At 42.3% G+C, this 21,824-nt stretch overlaps 1 protein-coding gene across 1 annotated transcript in view; it reads right to left on the reverse strand.

Annotated features, from left to right (window-relative positions):
* Positions 1-852: 852 nt before the first annotated feature.
* Positions 853-21,824, reverse strand: part of Hycc1 (hyccin PI4KA lipid kinase complex subunit 1) — a 127,194-nt gene continuing 106,222 nt past the window's right edge. Inside the window, exon 11 of the mRNA XM_085836514.1 lies at positions 853-1,095. Coding sequence (XP_085692640.1) covers positions 974-1,095 — 122 coding nt within the window. The 3' untranslated portion in view covers positions 853-973. The remainder of the gene's footprint in view (positions 1,096-21,824) is intronic.

Below are 21,824 nucleotides of genomic sequence, written 5' to 3' on the forward strand. Positions count from 1 at the left end.
CACAGCTCTGAGTACTTCTGTGAGTTTCAAAGGAGAATAAAACTGTTGTGAAAGACTCAGTCTACGTTTGAGCAGGACCACCCTCAAGGCAAAGGCCCAGGGAGGGTGAAGAAGAGAAAACCTGCCAGCTGAGGTGCTCTGGTTAGTTCTAGGTGAGTTGTTGGTTCTGCCATACTGTCCCCAACATGATGGACAGACACCTCTAAAGCCAGGAAACCATCATTTCTCCAGGAAGTTGTCTCTGACAGGTATTCTGTTACAACAGAAACAAGTTTACATAGCAACCAAGACCATCCTTAGCAACGGCAGAAAGAGCTAAATGAGGATGCAAGTTTCTTTCTTCTTAATTTTCATTCCAGCAGGATCAGGCTTTGTTAAGCTCTAGTTCTGTGTCAGGTACTTATATATAAACACTACCCCACAAAAAGATTTCCATATGTGAATGTTAGCAAACAGTCCTGGGGAGGGACCAGTGTATACTGAAAACTTGGGTGGTCCTTCAGGCCTCAGGCCTGGGATTCCAGCTGCTGCCTACTAAAAGTCTCCCTTACAGGTCGGGGATCTGTGAGGCTCTTTTAAGTTCTCTCCTACACCCTACATGGCTTTGAGCCTTTCCCAACTTTTTCCTTATGTAAACCTTATTTTGCCCCAGGGATTGAGGTAAACAACCTTGAAAGATTTTAGAAGCGTTGTTTTCAGATAGAAACTCATCCTACTGCAGTTGCTGAAAAGCACTAGTCTCTCCCTGGCTATTGGTCATAACTTAATACCCCTCCTCCTTTAGATCTCTCACAACATATAGATCGCAGATGTCAGTAAACACCAGAGCGTCAAGGAAGCCATTTTTTTTTATTACTGTTTCTTTCTCCTGTCACACCAGGAAACCCAGCTAGATGAGCCCGAGGTTTAATGCAAAACGAAAAGATTCCAAGTTCTTCAAAATTGGCATCCTTAGAGCTGTCATCTTGCCTTTCTATATTTTAGAAACAGACTTCTGGACGTTATGATCATATTTAAATCGGCTCTGCAAATTCCAGCAGGTGATTGTGTCCGAATCGATGGAGGGTCGGCTCTGCCGACTGCCCTTGCTTCCTCCTAGCCAAAAAGAGAAGGCATTTTCATAACTCTACCTTTACTTTGAAAACTGTTTAAACATCCAGCATATAGCTAGCCACGTTCGTTGCGAGTCATGGTACAGAGGAGAAAAGGATAAACCATGTAGTGCCTGGCAGAGCTCAAGAGAGACTCTGTTAAGACCCTACAGCAATTGGGGTAAAGCACGCTTCAATTGGCCGACTGCAACTGTGGCTACTCTAGAGGCTTTAGTTATTTTTCAACTAGCCTGGGACTAACTTGTTCAAAATGCTTACCACAGCGCCTTTTGAAGACAGCAGGGTATACCTAGTGGCATGAAGTTCTTTCCCGTGGCATCAGACAGCAAGGGCTGTAGGTGGATTTAGCTACTTTGTGGGTTCTTCTTTCCCCATCCTTTATCCTGCCCCTGTTTTCACCCCATATCAATAGGAGAGAAAGGAGAGAGAGCGAGCAAGCGAGAGAGTGAGCTATGAATCTCATTTCTCTCTTCTTGTTTCTTCATTGCTTTGCCTTTGCTACTTTCTGGATTCTTTTCCCACCCTTTACTTCACATCCCCCCACACAAACCTTTTCACCTTGAATCAATAGAGAGGAGAAAAGGATAGAGAGGGGAGAGGGAAAGAGGGAGAGAGAGGGGAGAAGAGAGGGAGGGAGGGAGAGTTGTCTCTTTTTTGAGCACAACTACTAACAGACCACATCAACATCCCTGAACAGCCAACAACCACCCAACCCTGCCTATCAGGGCTTGGCATGTATATAACCTCTGAAAAGTTCACAGAATTCCAAATGTCACACAGTTGCAGAAACTATCTGCAGCTGGAAAAAACATGCCTTACTAGAACATGAGGCAAATCATTGACAACTGTTGAGGACAGTCCAAAGCAGCCCATACACCTGGGATTAAAACAAAAACACATTCTTATAATATTTCTCTCTCTCTCTCTCTCTCTCTCTCTCTCTCTCTCTCTCTCTCTCTCTCTCTCTCTCTCTCTCTCTCTCTGTGTGTGTGTGTGTGTGTGTGTGTATTTTAAAGAAGTCAGGATTCTATAATCCTCAAAACTTGTCACTACAAAGAGCTTCACCAAAGAGCTTTTCAGGGGCTGCAAAGCCCAGGAAGAGAAGTGGACTTTGGATCTAGTTCCCGTACATCTTTCCACCTTGTCCAGGTATCTGTGCCTTAGACACCTTTTGTACAATTCTCTTTGGTTATTGCACAACTTTTAACACAATAGGAACCAATAGAGGGAAGAGGAGGGGAGAAGGGAAGGAGAAAAAGGGTAGGGGAGGGCAGAGGAGGGGAGAGGAAGAGGAAGAGAGGAGAGGAGGGGAGGGGAGGACAAGACAATTGTTCTACTGGGCACTTCCAGACACAGAGGAAAAGGCCTTACCCCATTCTTATTTTGTATTCTCTAACTCTGTCATCTCTTTTTAAAAATTTCAGACTAGGAGTTTAGAATATAAATCTACCCCTTGTTATCCCTGAACTCTGATCTCATTTCTCAAGTCACATGTATTCAACAGATACTTAGGAAGCTTCTATCTGCCAAGGAGTTTGCTAGAGGATGGACACTTGAATACTCCATGCACTGAATTCTCATCAGAGAGAAGCAACTCACAGCATAATAAAAAGGCCTGTATTATACCGCATGCCACCAAGTGCTGTAACATGCTCTGTTACAGTGCACAGCACAAAGTGCTGTAACATGCTGTATGTATTACAGTACACAGCACCAAGTGCTGTAACATGGAGGGCAAAGCCTCAGAAGAGAATAAAGAAGGAAGGCTTGGTTTGGCTTGGTGGGAAAGGAAAAGCTCTCCAGGAGAAGAGGTTGGTCAGACACCAAATGAGGAAAAAAGTTGTATCTGAGGGAGGGACAGCAACTGTAGTATTCAAGGTAAGAATAAGTTTATTCTGTTCCATGAAGACAGTGAGGCAGCATGACTGGTGTGACACAGTGTAGGCAGATAAGGTCAGATATGTCTATGAGGCCAGGGAACGTGAGTCCTATTGGGCTGCATGGCTCTTCAGGGTATATTCAATGAAGGGAACAAAGGAAGACTTATTTATTTATTTGTTTGTTTGTTTGTTTATATTTAGTGTGTGTGATCCATATCCCAGCATCCGAGGAAGCCAAAAGAGGGTATGGGGTACCCTGGAGCTGGAGTTTAAGTGGCTGTGAACCACCTACCATGGGTGCTGGGAAATGAACAAATGATCTCAGGTCTTCTGGAAGAGCAACAGTACTCTTGAGCCCTGAGCCATGGCTCCAGCCCCACCCAGACAATGGGAGGATTTTAGCAGAGGAACTCCATAGTGCCTTTCTGAAGCTCAGTACAGTGATAGAAATGGCTTACTCTGTTCAGCAGGGATGCTGGGAGCATTTCACACCTGTGGTTATTATGTGGCTGTGATTCTTTTGCCTGGTGTAGATTTTTCTCTAATCTTTGCCCACTATAACCCAGCAGCAATAAAGACCCATTAAGGGAAAACTGGCCAACAGGATGAAACCCTGGGCGGAGACCTAACTACACATAATCAATCTAGTTGGGCCAATCACCTGGCCAAGGGATCACCGGTCAGGAAAATAGGATCACTCCTAAGAAGGCAGTCTCACCTTAAGCCATGGTAAAGAGACAGGTGTGTAGTGATAATTTGGAATTTTGGTTTATTTAAAAAACCAGAAATATTATATGTTTCTAAGGTGTGGGATATGGGGTGGCTTCAGATTGTCTACAGCAATGATTTGCCTTGTGTTCTGGCAGGGGTGTGATTTTGCCAACTGCAGATAGTTTCTGTGATTGTGTGACTTTGGGATTCTGGGGACCTTTCAGAAGGTCTATAAGTGATAGGCCCTGAGAAGGGTGATGGGTTACTGGGGCAGGGGAGGGGCTGCCAGTTGTTGTTGGTCAGGGTTCGTTAAGTAGTTGTGTGCAAAGAAGAAACAAGAAGAAATTCTATATCCTGACAATGAAGGTTAAACTTGCCCCAAGGAACTTGGCTTCCCTAACCATCAGATCATAGTCTAACAATGTCATCACCCCCTTCCCCTCTGTCCTTTTTTCTTTTCTATCTGGTGTTAGGGGGTTGAAAGGTGGAAAAAGAGTGGAGAAGGGTGGAAGAAAGAAGAAAGCACCAAGTAGCCAAAGTGCAGCTACACAGGTAGAATAATGATCGCCTCAATGAACTACTGTGCTTTCCCCAGCATTCCTGTCCCCAGTGGCTAGATGCTCTATAATGCTCTGTTAGGCTTGCCCACCTTTCTGAGACTTGACTCAGAAATATATAACTTCTTCCTTCTCTTTTTTTGTCTGCTTCCTGATTGATGGCCAACGCCTAAGTATGTTTTTTCTGGTAGGTTGGGCTCCATCATTCTTTTTGTCATGGCCCCTCCACACCGTGTATATGCTGTCTACCATGTGGCTGACTTCCATGCAAGTATAGCTCAAAACCATGGTTTTTTTTTTAATGTATATATATATACCCAGAAAAAAAACTTATTTACAAAGTTTATACAAGTATACACATCCAATTTTCTACGGGTCACGCTTTGCCACAGAGGAAAGAGGATCAAGGCTCCCTCCGACAAGTCTTTACAGCGAGTGCCTTCCTGCTCATGGACGCATGTGAGCCAGCGTAGTGTTCTGCTGTAGAGCACAGAGGCTTATCATCTGGCTCTTGCAGTGAGAGGCTGCTCTTTCCTTTGGGAGCGACGATGGTGCGTCTACTCAGCCCGGAAGAAAATTTTACTTGGTATTGTTTTTTTTAAATACATGTATGTACAGTGTGGATGGACTGCAGTTGTGAATCAACTCCTCCATATAAAGAAAAGGAAAATGGCGCTACCATCACTAGTCCACCTTCCGGCCCTGGGCGTGAGTACTGGTAGAACAGGAAGTGAGACTTCAACTTGAAACCAAAATGAAGAGGCAAAGAAATAAAAAAGAAAATAGAACATGACTGTTGATTCCTTGGGCTGTGTGTAAAGATGATATTCTTAATGGTCTTGTAGCATAAGGCACTTCGCACAAATAAGTAATAAGCTCTTCAGGCTTAAAAACGGATGAATAATCAGGGAGAAGTTGAAATGCAGTAGAGTCAGCTAGTGGAGAACTTTAGACAGGTGCACGTGTTCACCCAAATTCTTCTCTTTTTTTTAGGGTTTCTCCCCTTCTTTTCTTTTCCTCCTTCCTTGTCCCCTTTCCCCAGAAAACATCTTTAAAAACCAGCAGTTAGTGCAACGAATGTTCAGTCAGCACACAGTGCAAACAAGTGGAACAAAAAAGGTCTATGTCTTCTTTTCAGTTTTTCTTCACCAGTTTAAAAAAAAGAAAAATGTCTGAGCTCTTATATAACTCTTCATAGTTCCAAAATAAAGATGAAAAAACCCACAAAGAGAAGAGCACCCCCCAAAAATGATGTGTCACAGATCCAAAGAGCCTTCTGTAGTTTGTCAAAGTGTGCTTGTTACGGTTTCTCGTCTTCTGCAGGCTCACTGTGGTATTCTGCCACATACAGGCTCTTGTCAATGTTGCTTGGGATGGGTTTGATCTCTGTCCTCAGCTGCTCCTCAATACTCTTCAGGTTGAAGCGATCATCATATGTGATCAAGTTGATGGCTAAGCCAAGATGACCAAAGCGACCTGATCTTCCAATACGATGAAGATAGGTCTCTGCCAGCTTTGGGAAGTCAAAGTTTATTACCACATTCACAGCTTGTATATCAATACCTCGGGTAAACAGATCAGTGCAAACAAGATTGTGGCATAAGCCATTTCGGAAATCATGAAAAACACGATTTTGATGTTCCTGCCTCATTTTAGCATGGATATAAAAGCAAGAGTAGCCCAGCTGAGAAATCATCTTGGCGAGTAGCTCGACTCTCTGGGAGAAGTTGCAGAAAATGATGGATTGAAAACCATGGTTTTTGTCCTTCTCTTCTCCACCCCTTCCTCCAGGAAGCTGCTGACATTGGCATGTTGACCTGGAATTTCTCTTCTGTTCCTGCACCCCACACTGTGTCAAAAGGATTCCAAATATTTCTTAGTCACATCCAAACATTTCCTCAGGGGCCACAGAGAATCTTTGCATACAAGAAGGTTGTTTGATCAAAAATGTAGAAAATGTATGGAGCAACTGAGCACGGTGGCGTATAGCTGTAATCCTCCTACTTGGGAGGATGAGACAGGAGGATTGCAAGTTGGAGGAATTTTGGAGGCTCTGTTGTTGCTTAATTCCAGGCCAGCCTGGAATGATATAAGAAAACCTCAACTCAAACAACAAAAAGCAAAGCAACAAAATGCCCCCAGAGCATTGTGAAGACTTGTGTCCTGTGGCTGTAAGTCCTGCCATTTATCAGAAGCAGCATTGCAGGACTAACTCAGTACTCCCTCCAGGAGGCATCTGGCAGTATAGGGGGGTACCTGGAACACACGGTGCAGGGGGCCTGTGCTAGGGTTCTAGGTGAGGCAGTCCGGCACAGTGTATAAGCTGGTGGCTCCACAGTATGGCTAAGGGGAAAGTTTTTATTGTAGATAAGAGGGACAGCACAGCTATAGGCATGTAGGAGAGTCCAGAGCAGAGTTAGAAAGTGGTAGATTGCATATGGCCATGGGTAAGAGGTCCCTGCATTAGGGAGGGAGAGAAGGAGGGATGGATGGAGGGGTGAAGGGAGGGAGGAAGGGAAGGAGGGAGGGAGGGGGAGAGAGAGAGAGAGAGAGAGAGAGAGAGAGAGAGAGAGAGAGAGAGAGAGAGAGAGAGAGAGAGAGAGAGAAAGAGAGAGAAAGGAGAGAGGACCAAGAAAGGGCAAAAGAGAGAGACCAGGAGAGCTCATAGCTGAAATAGCAGGATTATAAGGGAGTAAGGGAGCGGGGGGGGGGGGGGGAGGGGGAAGGAAGCCCATGAGCTGGAGGAGGGAGGGCCAGGATGTCAGCATGTGCTCTGGAATGTGAAATGGGTACTTGTGACACTTGGGTCTGGAGGCCATCATGTACTCTGGTATGCGAATAAGCACTGCAGACAGCCATTTCTCTCTTTCCTTCCTCTCCCTCCAGTAAAATTCCTTCCTCTCCCTCCAGTAAAAAGATGGAAGTGGGTCCTTTGGTAGAGAGGAAATTCCTGAGGAAGGCTGCCTTTTGTCTAACTGCCCAGAGTGTGAGGAAATAGGGCTTCCTTAGGACCTGAGACACATCAAATGCTTTTCCCATCTGCAGTTCCCTTGTCATCTCTCTGGGAAGCATACAGGTAGCAGGAAGTCCTGCGTGTAGGTTGTTCATGTTCCAACTCTAGGGAACCTACAAAGCATGGGTCCCAGAGGTGATGGCATGGAATACCTGACTCAACCCTAACGGGGAAGACTGGGAGCTTGAGGGGTTTTATTGTAGCTATTATTTCTGTCAGCTTCTTGACCCATAAAATATGCACTTCTCCCTCTCAACAGCTCGTTGGAAGGCTGCAGAAATTCGCTAAGATGTGTACTGTGCGTGCTTTTCTTATACTGTAAATCATGAAGCTAAGCAGCTACCCCTCTGCTCATGCAAGCTGTTAACCTGACAAAAAATGCAGTCTATGCCCCAGAGAGTTTGTAATTCAATCAGCAGAATTAAAGAGCTACAAGCCTTTATTAGACAACAAAGTAGGAAATCTGCTTTCCAAATCACAGGGCTGTCTACACACCAAACAACTCAGACTTAATTCAACTTGCTAAGGTCAGTTCTTTTCTTTCTGGCAAAGGATATTTTCCCAATACATTATTCATACTCTATTAAAATGCACCAACTCAAATATATCCAGGATGCTTCTTGGCTTTTAGGTTTTTATGTCTTTTACTTCCTTTTATTGCTGTGCTTTTATTGAGAATATTACTATTTCTTGTACAAAAATTAATTTTATTGAGAGAAATTCTGATTTGCTAAAATAAAACTAAACTAATTCTTTAAAAAATATCATGGGAAAGCTTTGTTTGTAGGTTTGTTTATTTTATTTTAGGTATACGTTTGTGTGTGTGTGTGTGTGTGTGTATCACATGCATGCCTGAAGCCTGAGGAGGTCAGAAGAAGGGGCCAGATCCTCTGAAATTGGAGTTATAGATGGTTGCAAACTGCCATGTGGATGCTGGGATCCAAACCTGGGCCCTTTGCAAGACCGTCAAGTGCTTTAGTCCTGAAAATTCATTTTGTTCACAGAAAATAATTGTGCCTGGGTAGATGTTTCTCGTAGTAAAGGTTTGCTATGCAAGCATGAGGACCTGGGAGTATATCTCCAGGCCTTAGTTAAATGGGGCCAAGATAGACACCCCAGGGTTGTCAGTAACTGCCAGTCACCCCAGGGTTGGGAGGCCAAGACAGGAATATCCCTGGGGCTTGATGGACAGCTCTCTAGATGAGAATGATGAGGCAGTAAGAACTTTATCTCAAAATATAAGGTGGAGTCCAAGTGTGGTTGCACACAACATTATCAGGAGGCAAATACAGGAAGACCTCTGAGAGTTCAAGGTCAGACTGGTCTCCACATAAAGACCCTGTCTCAACAACAACAACAACAGCAACCCCTCCAGAAAAATAATAAGTTGGAGAAAGAATGAGGAAGACACCTAGAATTGACTTCTGACATCCACATCCACAAACACAGACTTACAAATATATACACATTCACACACACACACACACACACACACACACACACAATTTAAAAATTTAAAAAGATACTCTACCACAAATAAACAAGCTGTAGTTTGGGAGTATCTGAGCAAAATATAGTAAAATATAGGCTCTATTATTCGAGGAAGATAGCATTCCTCTCTTTGGTCAATCAAATAAATAATTAAAGTAAAATTAAGATGTGTTAAAACATGATGAGGCTGAAAATTCAGCAACGCCATTGCACGCTCACAGCAATTATGGAACAAGGGCAGGCCAGTCAGCACTGCAGCGCAGACGGGGAGGGGTTTGCAGGGCAGACAAATCTCAGCAAAGATAGGATTTGAGTAGTCCTAAAACCTACACTAAGACAGTCATATTTAGTATTACATCTTATAACTGCATAAATGCATATATACATTCACCAAGGCAGAACATTTATTAAACCATAACACGTAACATAATAAAAAGAAAATGAGAATCAAAATAGATATCGGTTTCTTAAAAGATATCTTAAATATTTAGAAATTTAAAGAAAAATTAGTAGGGAATTGAAAAATTGTTTTGTACAGAATGGTAAGCACGCAATGTGTGATGTAGACCAGGCAAGGCCCGGAGAGCAGCAGGCAGTGCCCTCTGCAGGGTAACCCACCGGTGCTGTGATGAAACACCATGACCAAAAGCTACGTGGGGAGGAAAGGGTTTGTTTCACTGACAGTTCCGTATCACAGTTCATCATCAAAGGGTAGAACTCACACAGGGCAGGAACCTGGAGGCAGGAGCTGATGCGGAGGCCATGGAAGGTGCTGCTCACTGGTTTGTTCCCTGGTGCTTGCTCAGCCCACTTTCTTATAGAACCTAGGACCACCAGCCCAGGGATGGCCCCACCCACAATGGCCTGGGCCCCGCCCTCCCCTATCAATGATTAATTAAGAAAATGCCCCACAGGCTTGCCTGTAGCGCAATGGAGGCATTTTATCAGTTGAGGTGTCTTCCTCTCAGATGACTAGCTTGTTGCCATCAAACTAGCTAGCCGAAGCCACAGCTGAGACTCCCTGTGTGCAGACAGAATGTAAATAAGAAATAAGAACAGGACTGAGTTGGATGTTATATCAAGGAGCTGCTAGCTCATGTCAGCTGTGTGTAGTAGATAAAAGTTGGATGAGCAGCCAGCTCACGCCAGCTCTGCAGCTCGTGCCAGCTCTGTGTGTAGCAGATAAGAATGAAGTGCTATGTAATGATGTAATGCTAGCTTGTAGCTAATGAAAGCAGAGGCTGGCAGCAGACAGGCAGAGACCTTGATGCTCGACAGTGAAGAGTGTTGTGCTGTCTTGCCCTCTGACCAGAAAACAACTTGTGGGACAGTGGACCTTGCTAGGAAACTTGGTAGAGTGAGTCTGAGTCTCCGGAAACTCGGGGTACACACCTGAGTCCGTAGGCAGCTCCCTGCTCCCTGCCAGATTCCTGGCCTGGAACATGTGCCACACTTCCCACATAAGGAAACAGATCTGTGGTCACATTGCCCCAGAACAGAGCTCTACTTGCTAACGAGGTACCCAGAGGCCCTGAGGGTTTAGTCAATAAGCTTCCCTTCCTGGATATTCCTCCTTGCAGAAGGTATTTAATCTCTGGTCCCCCCCTGAAAAAGTGGTACGCATCCATTTTCCACAATGAACAACCAATAACTAGTTTGGAACCGAGGACTGTCTCTTTCATCCACCACCACCGTGGGGAGCGTGGAGAAAGCCTTCGTCCGTAGAGCCTCGGCTTCTCTGCATTTCTGGGCAGCTGCTTCCACCTTTGCCTATGAGCTAAGCCAAAGTTCCCATCCCTTCCCCCTCGTCGCGGGTTCCCACTCCTCTGTGTGGTACTCTAGCGGCGATTAGATGTCTTGGGGTTGGGAAATACCGACTTTGGCTTCCCACATCTCAGACTACATTCTCCCACTCCTGGAGTCGGAGTGGGGTCTAAGCTCTTCTCTAAAGCCCAGCACTGGGCTTGGGATAAAAGCAGTCAAGCTCCCTGCATTTCACCTCCCCAGTGGCCATGCCAGTGGTGGAGTAGAACACTGACCAACACAACTGACTGCTACCCTGGCTGCACAGACATAAGAGGATCCAGAGTAAGGAGTCCCTGCCTGAGACACACAGACAACAGACAGATTGCAAGCCTTGCCTGTGAGCCCCTCTGCCACCTGCTTCTGAGTCAGCTACCCCACGTGTATGTCGTGAACCTTGAGATCTAGACTCTGTCTGTCCTTCCCAGCCTTAAGCTGGACATGACTCATGATAGTTGGCATAGTTGGCAGGATTCTACCTTCAAGATGGAACCCTGAGAAGGAAAATGAACCCTCTAAGGACCATAATAGTCCTAATTATTCTAAATTTCAGCAAATTGGCAACAAGCCTTTGGTCATACAAAATTAATTGCAGTCCAGGAGCAGAACTAGGCAGAGAGCTAAAGGAGATAGTGAAAGAAGGGACCATCACTCCAAAGCCAGCTGCTGCCTACGACATAGGAAGAGCCAGAGGTGAGGGACTCATCACTACTGTTACCAACACCTGATGCCAACTGCTGCCTACGCTGTAGGAAGAGCAGAAGGTGCAGAGGAACCCAGCCAGGAAAGACTGGTTGGCCACAAGCCTGGTGAGAAGGGCAGATATATTATTGGAAAAAGTAATAAGAAACCCACCCCAAACTAACTTTGGGTGTTATATAAAAAAATTTAAGTTCTATACTCCCTAACGTATATAACACTAGAATGAAGAAACTACTTAGTGGCTTCAAAGCCATGAAAGTAAGTCCAGATGCCATGGATCCCACAGAGAGGAAATGGTTTGGAACAAAGAATAAAGCCAAAAGGAAAGCTGGGTTTAGAGAAGTGAAAATTGAGGTCCTTCTAACAAGTCCACCAGTAGTAGAGCCACTCTAGAGCATGCGGCTAGTAAAGAAGTGCAAGCAATACTGATGAAAACCGTAGAGGAACTAAGAAATGGGGGTGGCAAACAATCCTTTCAAAGATGCTGTACTAACCCAGGGCCTGGGCAAGACAGCCATATCCCTCCCAGTGACATCTTCCGAGATTCACAATATTTGATAACAATGATGAGGAGCATTTTGAGCAACAAATAGAAATGAGACCTTGCACTCCTCAAGAACTCAGTCAGTTGAGAAAAGAATATGTCCAGATGGAATGGAGGATGCATCCTGTATGATAAAGCTCAGGGGGAAAGGACAGACACAGTCACGCTGTCAGAGTTAGAGGTGAGGAAAATTAAGAATATAGTAGAAACCCAGCAGTGTATGAAGCTTTAGAGCAAGTCCTAGGCACTGCTCCAGGCGATGTGCACCTTCTCCTGGACTGGATAACCACAGCCTGGAGATGCGCATTTCCATCTTTAGACCTTACACAACGTGAGGAAGCAGCAAAATGGAACACTTTCCAAGAGGCCATTCAGCTCATGAGGCAACTAGGAGTACTGTGGTTTATACATAATGAAGTAGACACACCACAGGATGCTCTGCTTATACCACAATTCAAAAGAATTTTAATTAAGGGGGCACCGCCACACAGAATTAATTTGGCAGGACCACTTCTAAATTGCAGAAATGTTTCTGAGGTAATTGATTTATTTAAAGGATAGAGGGAGTTAGACCAAGAAAAAGTAGTATCATTAAATGTAAATAGAAATCCATTTAAATCAAAGAGAACACTCAGATTTTTCAGACCATTTACAAACATTAGACCTTTGGCAGAAAACCTGGAATGCTATTTGTAAACAGAACCCCACAGAGGGGTACACAAAATAAGATTTTTTGAAGGAACAAACCTAAGCCTTTTTTAGGGACAGAAAGCCATCACAAAGGAAATATCAGCACCTCACTATGACAAGGCAAACACATATCAGCACCTCACTATGACCTAACGCAGGGCCTGGGCAAGACAGCCATATCCCTCCCAGTGACATCTTCCAAGATTCACAATATTTGGTAACAATAATGAGGAGCATTGTTACCAAATATTGGTACCTCACTATAACAAGGCAAACACATATCAGCGCCTCAGTATAACAAAGCAAACACATATCAGTGCCTCACTATGACAAGGCAAACACATATCAGTGCCTCACTATGAGAAGGCAAACACGTATACCTTTCATCAGGAATCAAGTCAGGCACCAGTAACACCATATATTATGTTTCCCATAAGAATAAGAAGATAAATGTTAGATGGCTAATTGACACAGGCAGTGATGTTAACATATATACAGGACTGCCAGACACTATAGAAGGAGTTACAGGAGAATCCATAATACCTGTCTGTCTGTAAGTTAGAATTAATGGTATATGACAAAATAATTCCCATGGATTTTGCATGTTGCAGTGTACCAGAAAATATTTTAGGCTTCTTAAAGATTTTAATTTTTTTGTGATTTTCTAAATTTAAAAAGGATTGCCAAAGTAAAAGGTAATCTAGTAGGAGTAACAATAGAACCTATAAGACTACCAACAGTTAAACCCTCATTTATGTCACAATACCCAATTAAAGGAGGAATGAGGAGATATCTGAAACCATTAAACCCTACTAAAAGGAAGGAATAATTAAACCAACGCAAAGCTTCAATTTGAAGAGTCCAGTTTACCAAATAGTAAATGGTGAATGATGGTAGATTATAGGAGAATTAATGAATTGTTCCCTAAAATGCCAGGACATTTACCAGCTATAGAAGATATTTTCTTGAGGATTAAGAAAGCAACCAAGATGGTTGTCAACTACAGATTTATCAGACATGTACTTTAGCATAGCACTGCACCCACAAAGCAGAGAATACACCACATTCACTTGGCAAGCAAGACAGTACTAATTTCTAAGACTACCCAATAATTGCCCACAGTGTTCTAAGATGGTCACTGGATAAGGTCATACCAGTCCTAACTATATTCGTATGTTGATGACCTTTTGATAATAAAATGAAAAGGAAATATATAAAAAAACCCCAAGCAAACCAGTAGACCAAACCATACAAGCATTGAGAGATAATGTTGGACCATCCATAATAATAAGCTATCAGGACCAGATACAAAGGTTAAGTTCTTGGGTGGTCCACTCCAGGGTCAAAAATACCTACTGCAGTCATAAGTGAATTACAACAGCTTAAAACACCAGCCAATGAAGCTGATATACAACATCTTATAGGATTATTTGGATATCAGAGATAACATATACCATATTTACAAGTCATTTTGCAACCCTTGTATAGTATTACAAGGAAAGCAAATGATTTTATTTGGAATAAACCCCAAGAACAAGCTGTGGAAACAGTACTAGAGTATATAAAGGAATAGTCTAAGCATCAATACATCCAACCAGAGGATATAGTATATTTGCACATACTGTACCTAAAACAGTATGGGAACTGGAATATCTTTGTGAAAAGTAAATGGTAGATAATGGACAGTAGGCTTCCATGCTTGGAAAACAAATTCTCTCTAGTTGAGAAAACAATTTGAATAACATAGGAGGCCTTGAAAACTGTGCACCGAATGCTGCAGAACAGCCAAGTAATACTCAGAACCACCATTCCGACCCTAGATTGGATCTAGGCACCAGAGGAAGCATGGGCTGGTCTACCCACGGAAGGGAAAGTACTACTATGGAAATGGTACTTGGCTGAGCTCCCTTGCTCTGGTACCCTGTCTGCAAAGGAGTCAGTGCCAAAGGCATCGGAGTCGATACTTCAGACCGACTGCCCAATGACCCCACAGGGATTTTCAATCATCTCAAATGCCACCCCTCCTCAGAAACAAGTACCACTAGGAGAGGGGACAGGAGAGTACCAGCCTTCCCTGGTTAATGCCTGGTTTATGGATGACTCCACAACCAGTAAACAGAACATGGTTTTGTAGAAGGCAGCAGCCTACAGACCTGGGGATGGAATGGTGATCATGGAGCAAGGAATAGCTAAATCTGCACAATACACAGAAGTAGTAGTGGCCATGTTAGCAGCAAGTCAAAGCCTCAAAGAGAAGCAAAAGATACGACATTTGTTCACTGACTCATGGTGCGTAGCCAATGGTACAGCCATGTGGTCAGGAAAACAGAAAGCAAACTACTGGAAAATTAATGGCAAAGAATATATGGTCCAAGGAATTTTGGGAGTAATTATATGATATAGCCAAAGAAGTTAAGGTAGATGTATATCATGTGGATGCCCATGCTAATTAATAAAGAAGGAGACCAATATGGACATAATGATACAATGGATGAATTACCGAGCCTAGTAATTAGATTAAAACAAAACTGGAGGGCAGAACAGATAGGCTCCAACAAGTTAAGACTTTAAAGCAAAATGGAAGCCAATACCAACTAGAGACTTAGAGATTACCACTGAAGAAATATTAAAAGTACATGGGTATGCAGAAACACATGCCACGTTTCATTGGTTTTCAGGTAGAAATGGAAAAGGATTAAGAATTCAACAAACCAGTGCAAATGTTGCCCAAGAGATAGAACTAGGTTCATACACAATTATAAGGGAAACAGGGCATAGGCTGAATATCAATCATACCTTACCAATAGACATTATAGGACCATCAAAACGATAGAAAGGAGCATATGCATGCATCTTGGTAGACATATGTACTGGATTAGGGTCTGCCAAAAGTGGGTCACACCCAAATCAATCTTTAACCATACTCACATCATAGGATTGGATTTCCCACTATGAAACCCTAAATAGTATGCAACCTGATCAAGGAATGCATTTCATAGGGAGATAGGTTAATTTTTTTGGTAAGATTATGAATATACAATGGGAATATCACATGGCCTATCTGCCAACAGCAGCATGAGCCATTGAAAGATTTAATGGCCTGCTCAAAACTAAGCTAGCAAGCAGAGATAAGTGTGAACTGAACATTAGACCAAGATTGAATAGGGAATCCCTAATACAAGAGGGAATAAAGTATAACATAGATATAGAATACCCAATGGAACAGGATAAATTACTAATTAGGGACTACAAATGCATTCACAGGAATAAAATGGGTCAGATACTTAAAGCAGCAGAGGTGGTGATCCAAGGGCAGGGAAACACCATCTAGATTACACAAGGTAAAGCAGACCTAGGACTGTCTAGACTGGAAGATAATGTGTGACATACTGTGTGTCTTAGTAGAACTTTATACAAAAGCTTCATATACATACATACATACATACATACATACATACATACATATATATACACACACACACACACACATATATATATATACACATATATATGTAATATTAGCAATAGTTATAGTAGTTATCGTTGTTTATACTGTAGTGCTGATGGTAAATGTTCCAACACACTGTGCAACCAAATAAGTCAAGGGACAAACATAACCAACATGAAGTTGGCAGGAATAAAATTCATCAATTGGACTATTTGCTGGACCCGGTTCCTACATCATCATACAAGTTAAGGTACCCTGGCAATCCTCTTGGTATTGGTATTGACTTCATAAGCATCATACTGGAAAACAGCAATACTAATTATAACTTGAATGTGGAAACATCTCAGCATGCCTATCCTGTATACATTCCTGGGAGCAATAGCAGGTATAGCCATAATTACTATGACCTCTCCATGGGTGGTTATGGCTGCAAGCATATTAGCACCATTATTCTTGTGGCTCTTACTGTTTTGGGATTATGTCAGGGAACATCAAGCAACAATACAACTGGGAGCACTGAAACCAGTGCACCAACAAATATAGGAGCCACCAGCACCTTAGGTTCATGCACAGTGGTCAGCACAGGAGCCACAGAAACCAGCAGTGCTAGTACTCACTCAACAAAATGGGACCCAGTGGGACCCAGGCACGCAGGAACTCCACCAGCCACCACAGTACCAAATGTTGGAACGCACCCACCCTCCCAACATTTTAATGCCACCAGCTGCCCCACTATTACAGGATCAGATTTTTAAAAATTGCCAGGTTATTGGACAGATGAGAGATACTGGACATGATTTATTGGTAGCACCCATTCCATTTGGCAGAAATATGCTTATTGTTTAAATTATGGATGGTTTAAAGGATATGACCAATTCAGAGAAGCCACCAAACCAGCACATCCCTTTAAGACCTACATGTTAGACAATGCAGATGGAAACAATACTAACATTCATGAGCAAAATCCACTAAAATGCCATTTTAATGAATTGTATACCAATGCTTCCAAAGCTAGAGCTTCAATAACCATTGGAGAAAGCCCTCACAACATCTATAAAAATTCAAATGGTTATTCAACTACATATATAGGCATAGATACGGAAATAACCTGTGACTGTGAAGTGGCCATCAGTTCCACATTCTTAAAGTTGTGCTTTGACCCATAACCAGAGATGCTCTGGAGAACTTGGTTATCAGTATAACAGGAAGAACAGATTTATGAATATGATTATGAAGAAGAGGTAGATGAGGAGGATGCTGGTGATATAGATTCAGCCACACAACCCATAACCACCATAACCATAATAAATCTATGTAAAGAGATGAACTGGACACACTGCCCTAGCATACCTGTTCAACCCTGGCCCCTATGATCAGGGATCCCACCTTTGCCCAAGCCATATGGGAACAGATGCCCCAATTCCTTGAAAGCAAAACTAGGTGAAACTTTAAGACAGGAATGGAACACAACAAATTGGCTATTTGTAGTACAATTCCCTAATTTACCATGGTATGGCAACCTAATGCCATTCAATGAACTATTCTTGGGATTATGGTATTAAACCTAAAAAATTCCTGGGGAGTAACTGGGACCAGTGTGACCCAGGCACACAGGAACTCCACCAGTTCAGTGGCACAGGTTCCTTCTGGTCTGTCTGGGCCAGTGCCCTGAGCAGACCTTGGGTGCAAAATTCGCAGTGAGTCCCACAATAGCCAGAGGAAGCTCTACTCCCAGACACCATAACACACCCAGGATCCCAGGATCCCAGGAGCTTGGTCACACCAGGTTCTTAGGGTCCCAGAGGCAGCTTGACTCCCAGGAGCTCAGACACACCCAGGATCACAGGAAGGACAGGCTCCAGTCAGATATAGCCAGGGCAGGTAGCACTAGAGTTAACCAGATGGTGGAAAGCAAGCATAAGAACATAAGCAAGCAACAGAAACCAAGGTTACTTGGCATCATCAGAACCCAATTCTCCCACCATAGCAAGTCCTGAACACACCATCACACTGGAAAAGCAAGATTCAGATCTAAAATCAATTCTCACAATGATGATAGAGGACGTTAAGAAGGACATAAATAACTCCCTTAAAGAAATACAGGAGAAGACAAATAAACAGATAGAATCCCTTAAAGAGGAAACACAAATATTCCTTAAAGAATTACAGGAAAACACAACCAAACAGATGAAGGAAATGGACAAAACCATTCAAGATCTGAAAATGGAACTAGAACCACTAAAGAAATCACAAAGCAAGACAACCTTGGAGATAGAAAACATAGGAAAGAGATCAGGAGTCATAGATGAAAGCATCACTAACAGAATACAAGAGATAAAAGAGAGAATCTCAGGTGCAGAAGATACCATAGAAAACATTGACATAACTGTCAAAGAAAATGCAAAAAGCAAAAAGCTCCTAACCCACAACATCCAGGAAATCCAGGACACAATGAGAAGACCAAACCTAAGGATAATAGGTATAGAAGAGAGGGAAGATTCCCAACTTAAAGGGCCAGTAAATATCTTCAACAAAATTGTAGAAGAAAACTTCCTTAACCTAAAGAAAGAAATGCCTATAAACATACAATAAGCCTATAGAACTCCAAATAGTTTGGACCAGAAAAGAAATTCCCCCGTCACATAATAATCAAAACACCAAATGCACAAAACAAAGAAAGAATTTTAAAAGCAGTAAGGGAAAAAGGCATATAAAGGCAGACCTATCAGAATTACACCAGACTTTTTACCAGAGACTATGAAAGCTAGAAGATCCTGGGCAGATGTCATATAAACCCTATGAGAACACAAATACCAGCCTAGGCTATTATACCCAGCAAAACTCTCAATTACCATAGACGGAGAAAACAAGATATTCCATGACAAAGTGAAATTTACACAATATCTTTCCACAAATCCAGCCCTACAAAGGATAGCAGATGGAAAACACCAACATAAGGAGCAAAACTATACCCTAGAAGAAGCAAGAAAGTAATCTTTCAACAAACCCACACAAACATAATTCCACCTCTAACAACAAAAATCACAGGAAGTAACAATCACTTTTCCTTTTTTTAAAAAAATATTAGAGGTTTTCTTTATTTACATTGCAAATTTTATCCCCTTTCCTCATTTCTCCTCTGAAACCCCACCATCCCATCACCCCTTCCCTTGCTCACTAACCCACCCACTCCTGCTTCCTTGTCCTGGCATTCCCCTACACTGGGGCAGCGAGCCTTCACAAGACCAAGGGCTTTTCCTATCATTTATGCTCCACAAGGCCATCCTCTGCTACACATGCGGCTGGAGACATGGGTCTCTCCATGTGTACCCTTTGGTTGGTGGTTTAGCCCCTGGGAGCTCTGAGGGTACTGGTTGGTTCATATTGTTGTTCCTGCAAACCCCTTTAGCTCCTTGTGTCCTTTCTCTAGCTCCTCCATTGGGGACCCTGTGCTCAGTTCAATGGATGGCTGTAAGCATTTACTTCTGTATTTGTCAGGCTCTGGCAGAGCCTCTCAGGAGAGAGCTATATCAGGCTCCTGTTGGTAAGCACTTGTTGGCATCCACAACAGTGTCTGGGTTTGGTAACTGTATATGGGATGGATCCCCAGGTGTGGGAGTCACTGGACAGCCTTTCCTTCAGTTTCTTTCCCAAACGTTGTCTATGTATTTCTTCCAATGGGTATTTTGTTCCCCCTTCTAAGAAGGACTGAAGTATCCACACTGTGGTATTCCTTCTTCTTGAGCTTCATGTAGTCTGTGAATTGTATCGTGGGTATTTGTAGCTTTGAGGTTAATATCCACTTATCAGTGAGTGCATACCATGTATGTTCTTTTGTGATTGGGTTACCTCACTCAGGATGATATTTTCTAGTTCCATCCATTTGCCTAAGAACTTCATGAATTCATCCTTTTAAATAGCTGAGTAGTACTCCATTGTGCAAATGTACCACATTTTCTGTATCCATTCCTCTGTTGAAGGACATCTGGGTTCTTTCCAGCTTCTGGCTATTATAAATAAGACTGCTATGAACATAGTGGAGCATGTATTCTTATTACATATTGGAGCACCTTTTGGGTATATTCCCAGGAGTGGTATAGCTGGGTCCTCAGGTAACACTATGTCCAGTTTTCTGAGGAACCACCAAACTGATTTCCAGAGTGGTTGTACCAGCTTGCAATCCCACCAGCAATGGAGGAGTGTTCCTCTTTGTCCACATCACTTTTCCTTAATATCTCTTAACATGAAAATTAATACTACCATTATATCCTAATTGATTGAAATTAAAAATATGAGGAATTAGAAACTTGTTGTCTGTCATCCAGTGGTCTCTCTGGTAATTGGAGAGATAGGTCCAATATTGTACAATCCATATACACTTTCTGCTTGTTTGTACATGACAGTGTCTTGTTGTGTACCACATAATGGTTTTCAAATCATGGTTCTCCTATCTCAGCCTCTCTATTAGTAGGATTGTTTATTTGATGCTTTACACAATACTATGGTTTTCAGAACAGCTTACATATTTCAAAATTATTTATGCAGCCAAAAGAAACATAGACAATTAATTTGAGAGGTGGCTTGTAAGAGAACAACAAAGAGTGAGACTGAATAATTATTGTATCAATTCTGAAGAAGAGGACCTTATAAGTTATTCTTTTTCTGAGATGAATGCTTTTCAAAATCATCACAGCCAATGAACCAGAATCTTATCCTCACCTAATGTCTATGTTACCCTCCAAGCAGAGCCATTGTTCATTGAAACAGTTGATGAATGACTTCATGGATAGACCATCTTAATACATATGCCATTTCTAAAATGAATGTAGCCTGTTCCCTGTGGGCTGAGAATGACAACAATCACTCAAGCCAAATAGCTTTGACCATAGCAGGAAATCTGTGTCCAAAAATTTTGCCTACAATTCATTCCTTGGTGCAGCAGAACTGTCAACTCTTAGTTTATCTACTATGGAGGTAAAATCCCTTGGTGATGTGAAGGACGTTGAAGTACAGCCTTATCACAACGAACTCCAATGTCTAAAAATTGTTCTTATTTTGGGTTTGTACCACAATAAAAGCCAAGATTTTAAGCTCTACTAAAAACAAAACAAACAAACAAACAAACAAACAAAAAGACTTTATCTATTTATGTTCATTAAAAAACCTAATAGTGATATATTATTTTAAAATATCATACAGTTACTTTGGAGTTATTTAAAATTTATATTGAGAAAAACATAGGTATTTTCAGTATCTGCACAAGACTGTTCAATTGACTGTTGCTTTATATCAAACAACTTTTATAATACTCATTTTATTGTTACAATATTTTATAAAATTTAAAGAATATGATAAAATAAAAAAAATAAAAGAAAACTAAAAAATTCCCACACCTAAAACAACAGTGGAAAACAATGGCATTGGGTGTAAAGCATTACAGCCATGAGTGCTTACTGACCCCATTTCATAACCATGGACAGCAACAGCGACACCAGGGAGAAAACCACAATCTTGCATGTGTAGCACTACAACACACATGTGCTACCTGGAAGGAGTAGAAGACAACATTGCAGGGACACAGACCACCAATATAGCTTATAATTGTCTGAGTAAAACAGCAATACTGTTGCTTTCCACTTGCCAATGGCCAGATACCCACTATGTGAGGAACCAGTTAGACAGGCACTCCAGTGCACAGCCTCCATTTTTGTAGTCTATACAAACAAAGGCAGTCATTATCAATGTGATCTGTGCAAAGCTGATTGTACATGATGGTGAATCTGCAAAAGCCTTGCTCCATGGAGACTGGTATGGAGCTAAATCTACCATAGCACCCCATTATCCAAAAACATTAGAAGCATATTGAACAAGAC

The sequence above is a fragment of the Mus caroli genome, unplaced genomic scaffold (genome assembly GCF_978045245.1).
Source record: "Mus caroli unplaced genomic scaffold, Mus_caroli_1 scaffold_4, whole genome shotgun sequence".
NCBI classification, from domain to species: domain Eukaryota; kingdom Metazoa; phylum Chordata; class Mammalia; order Rodentia; family Muridae; genus Mus; species Mus caroli.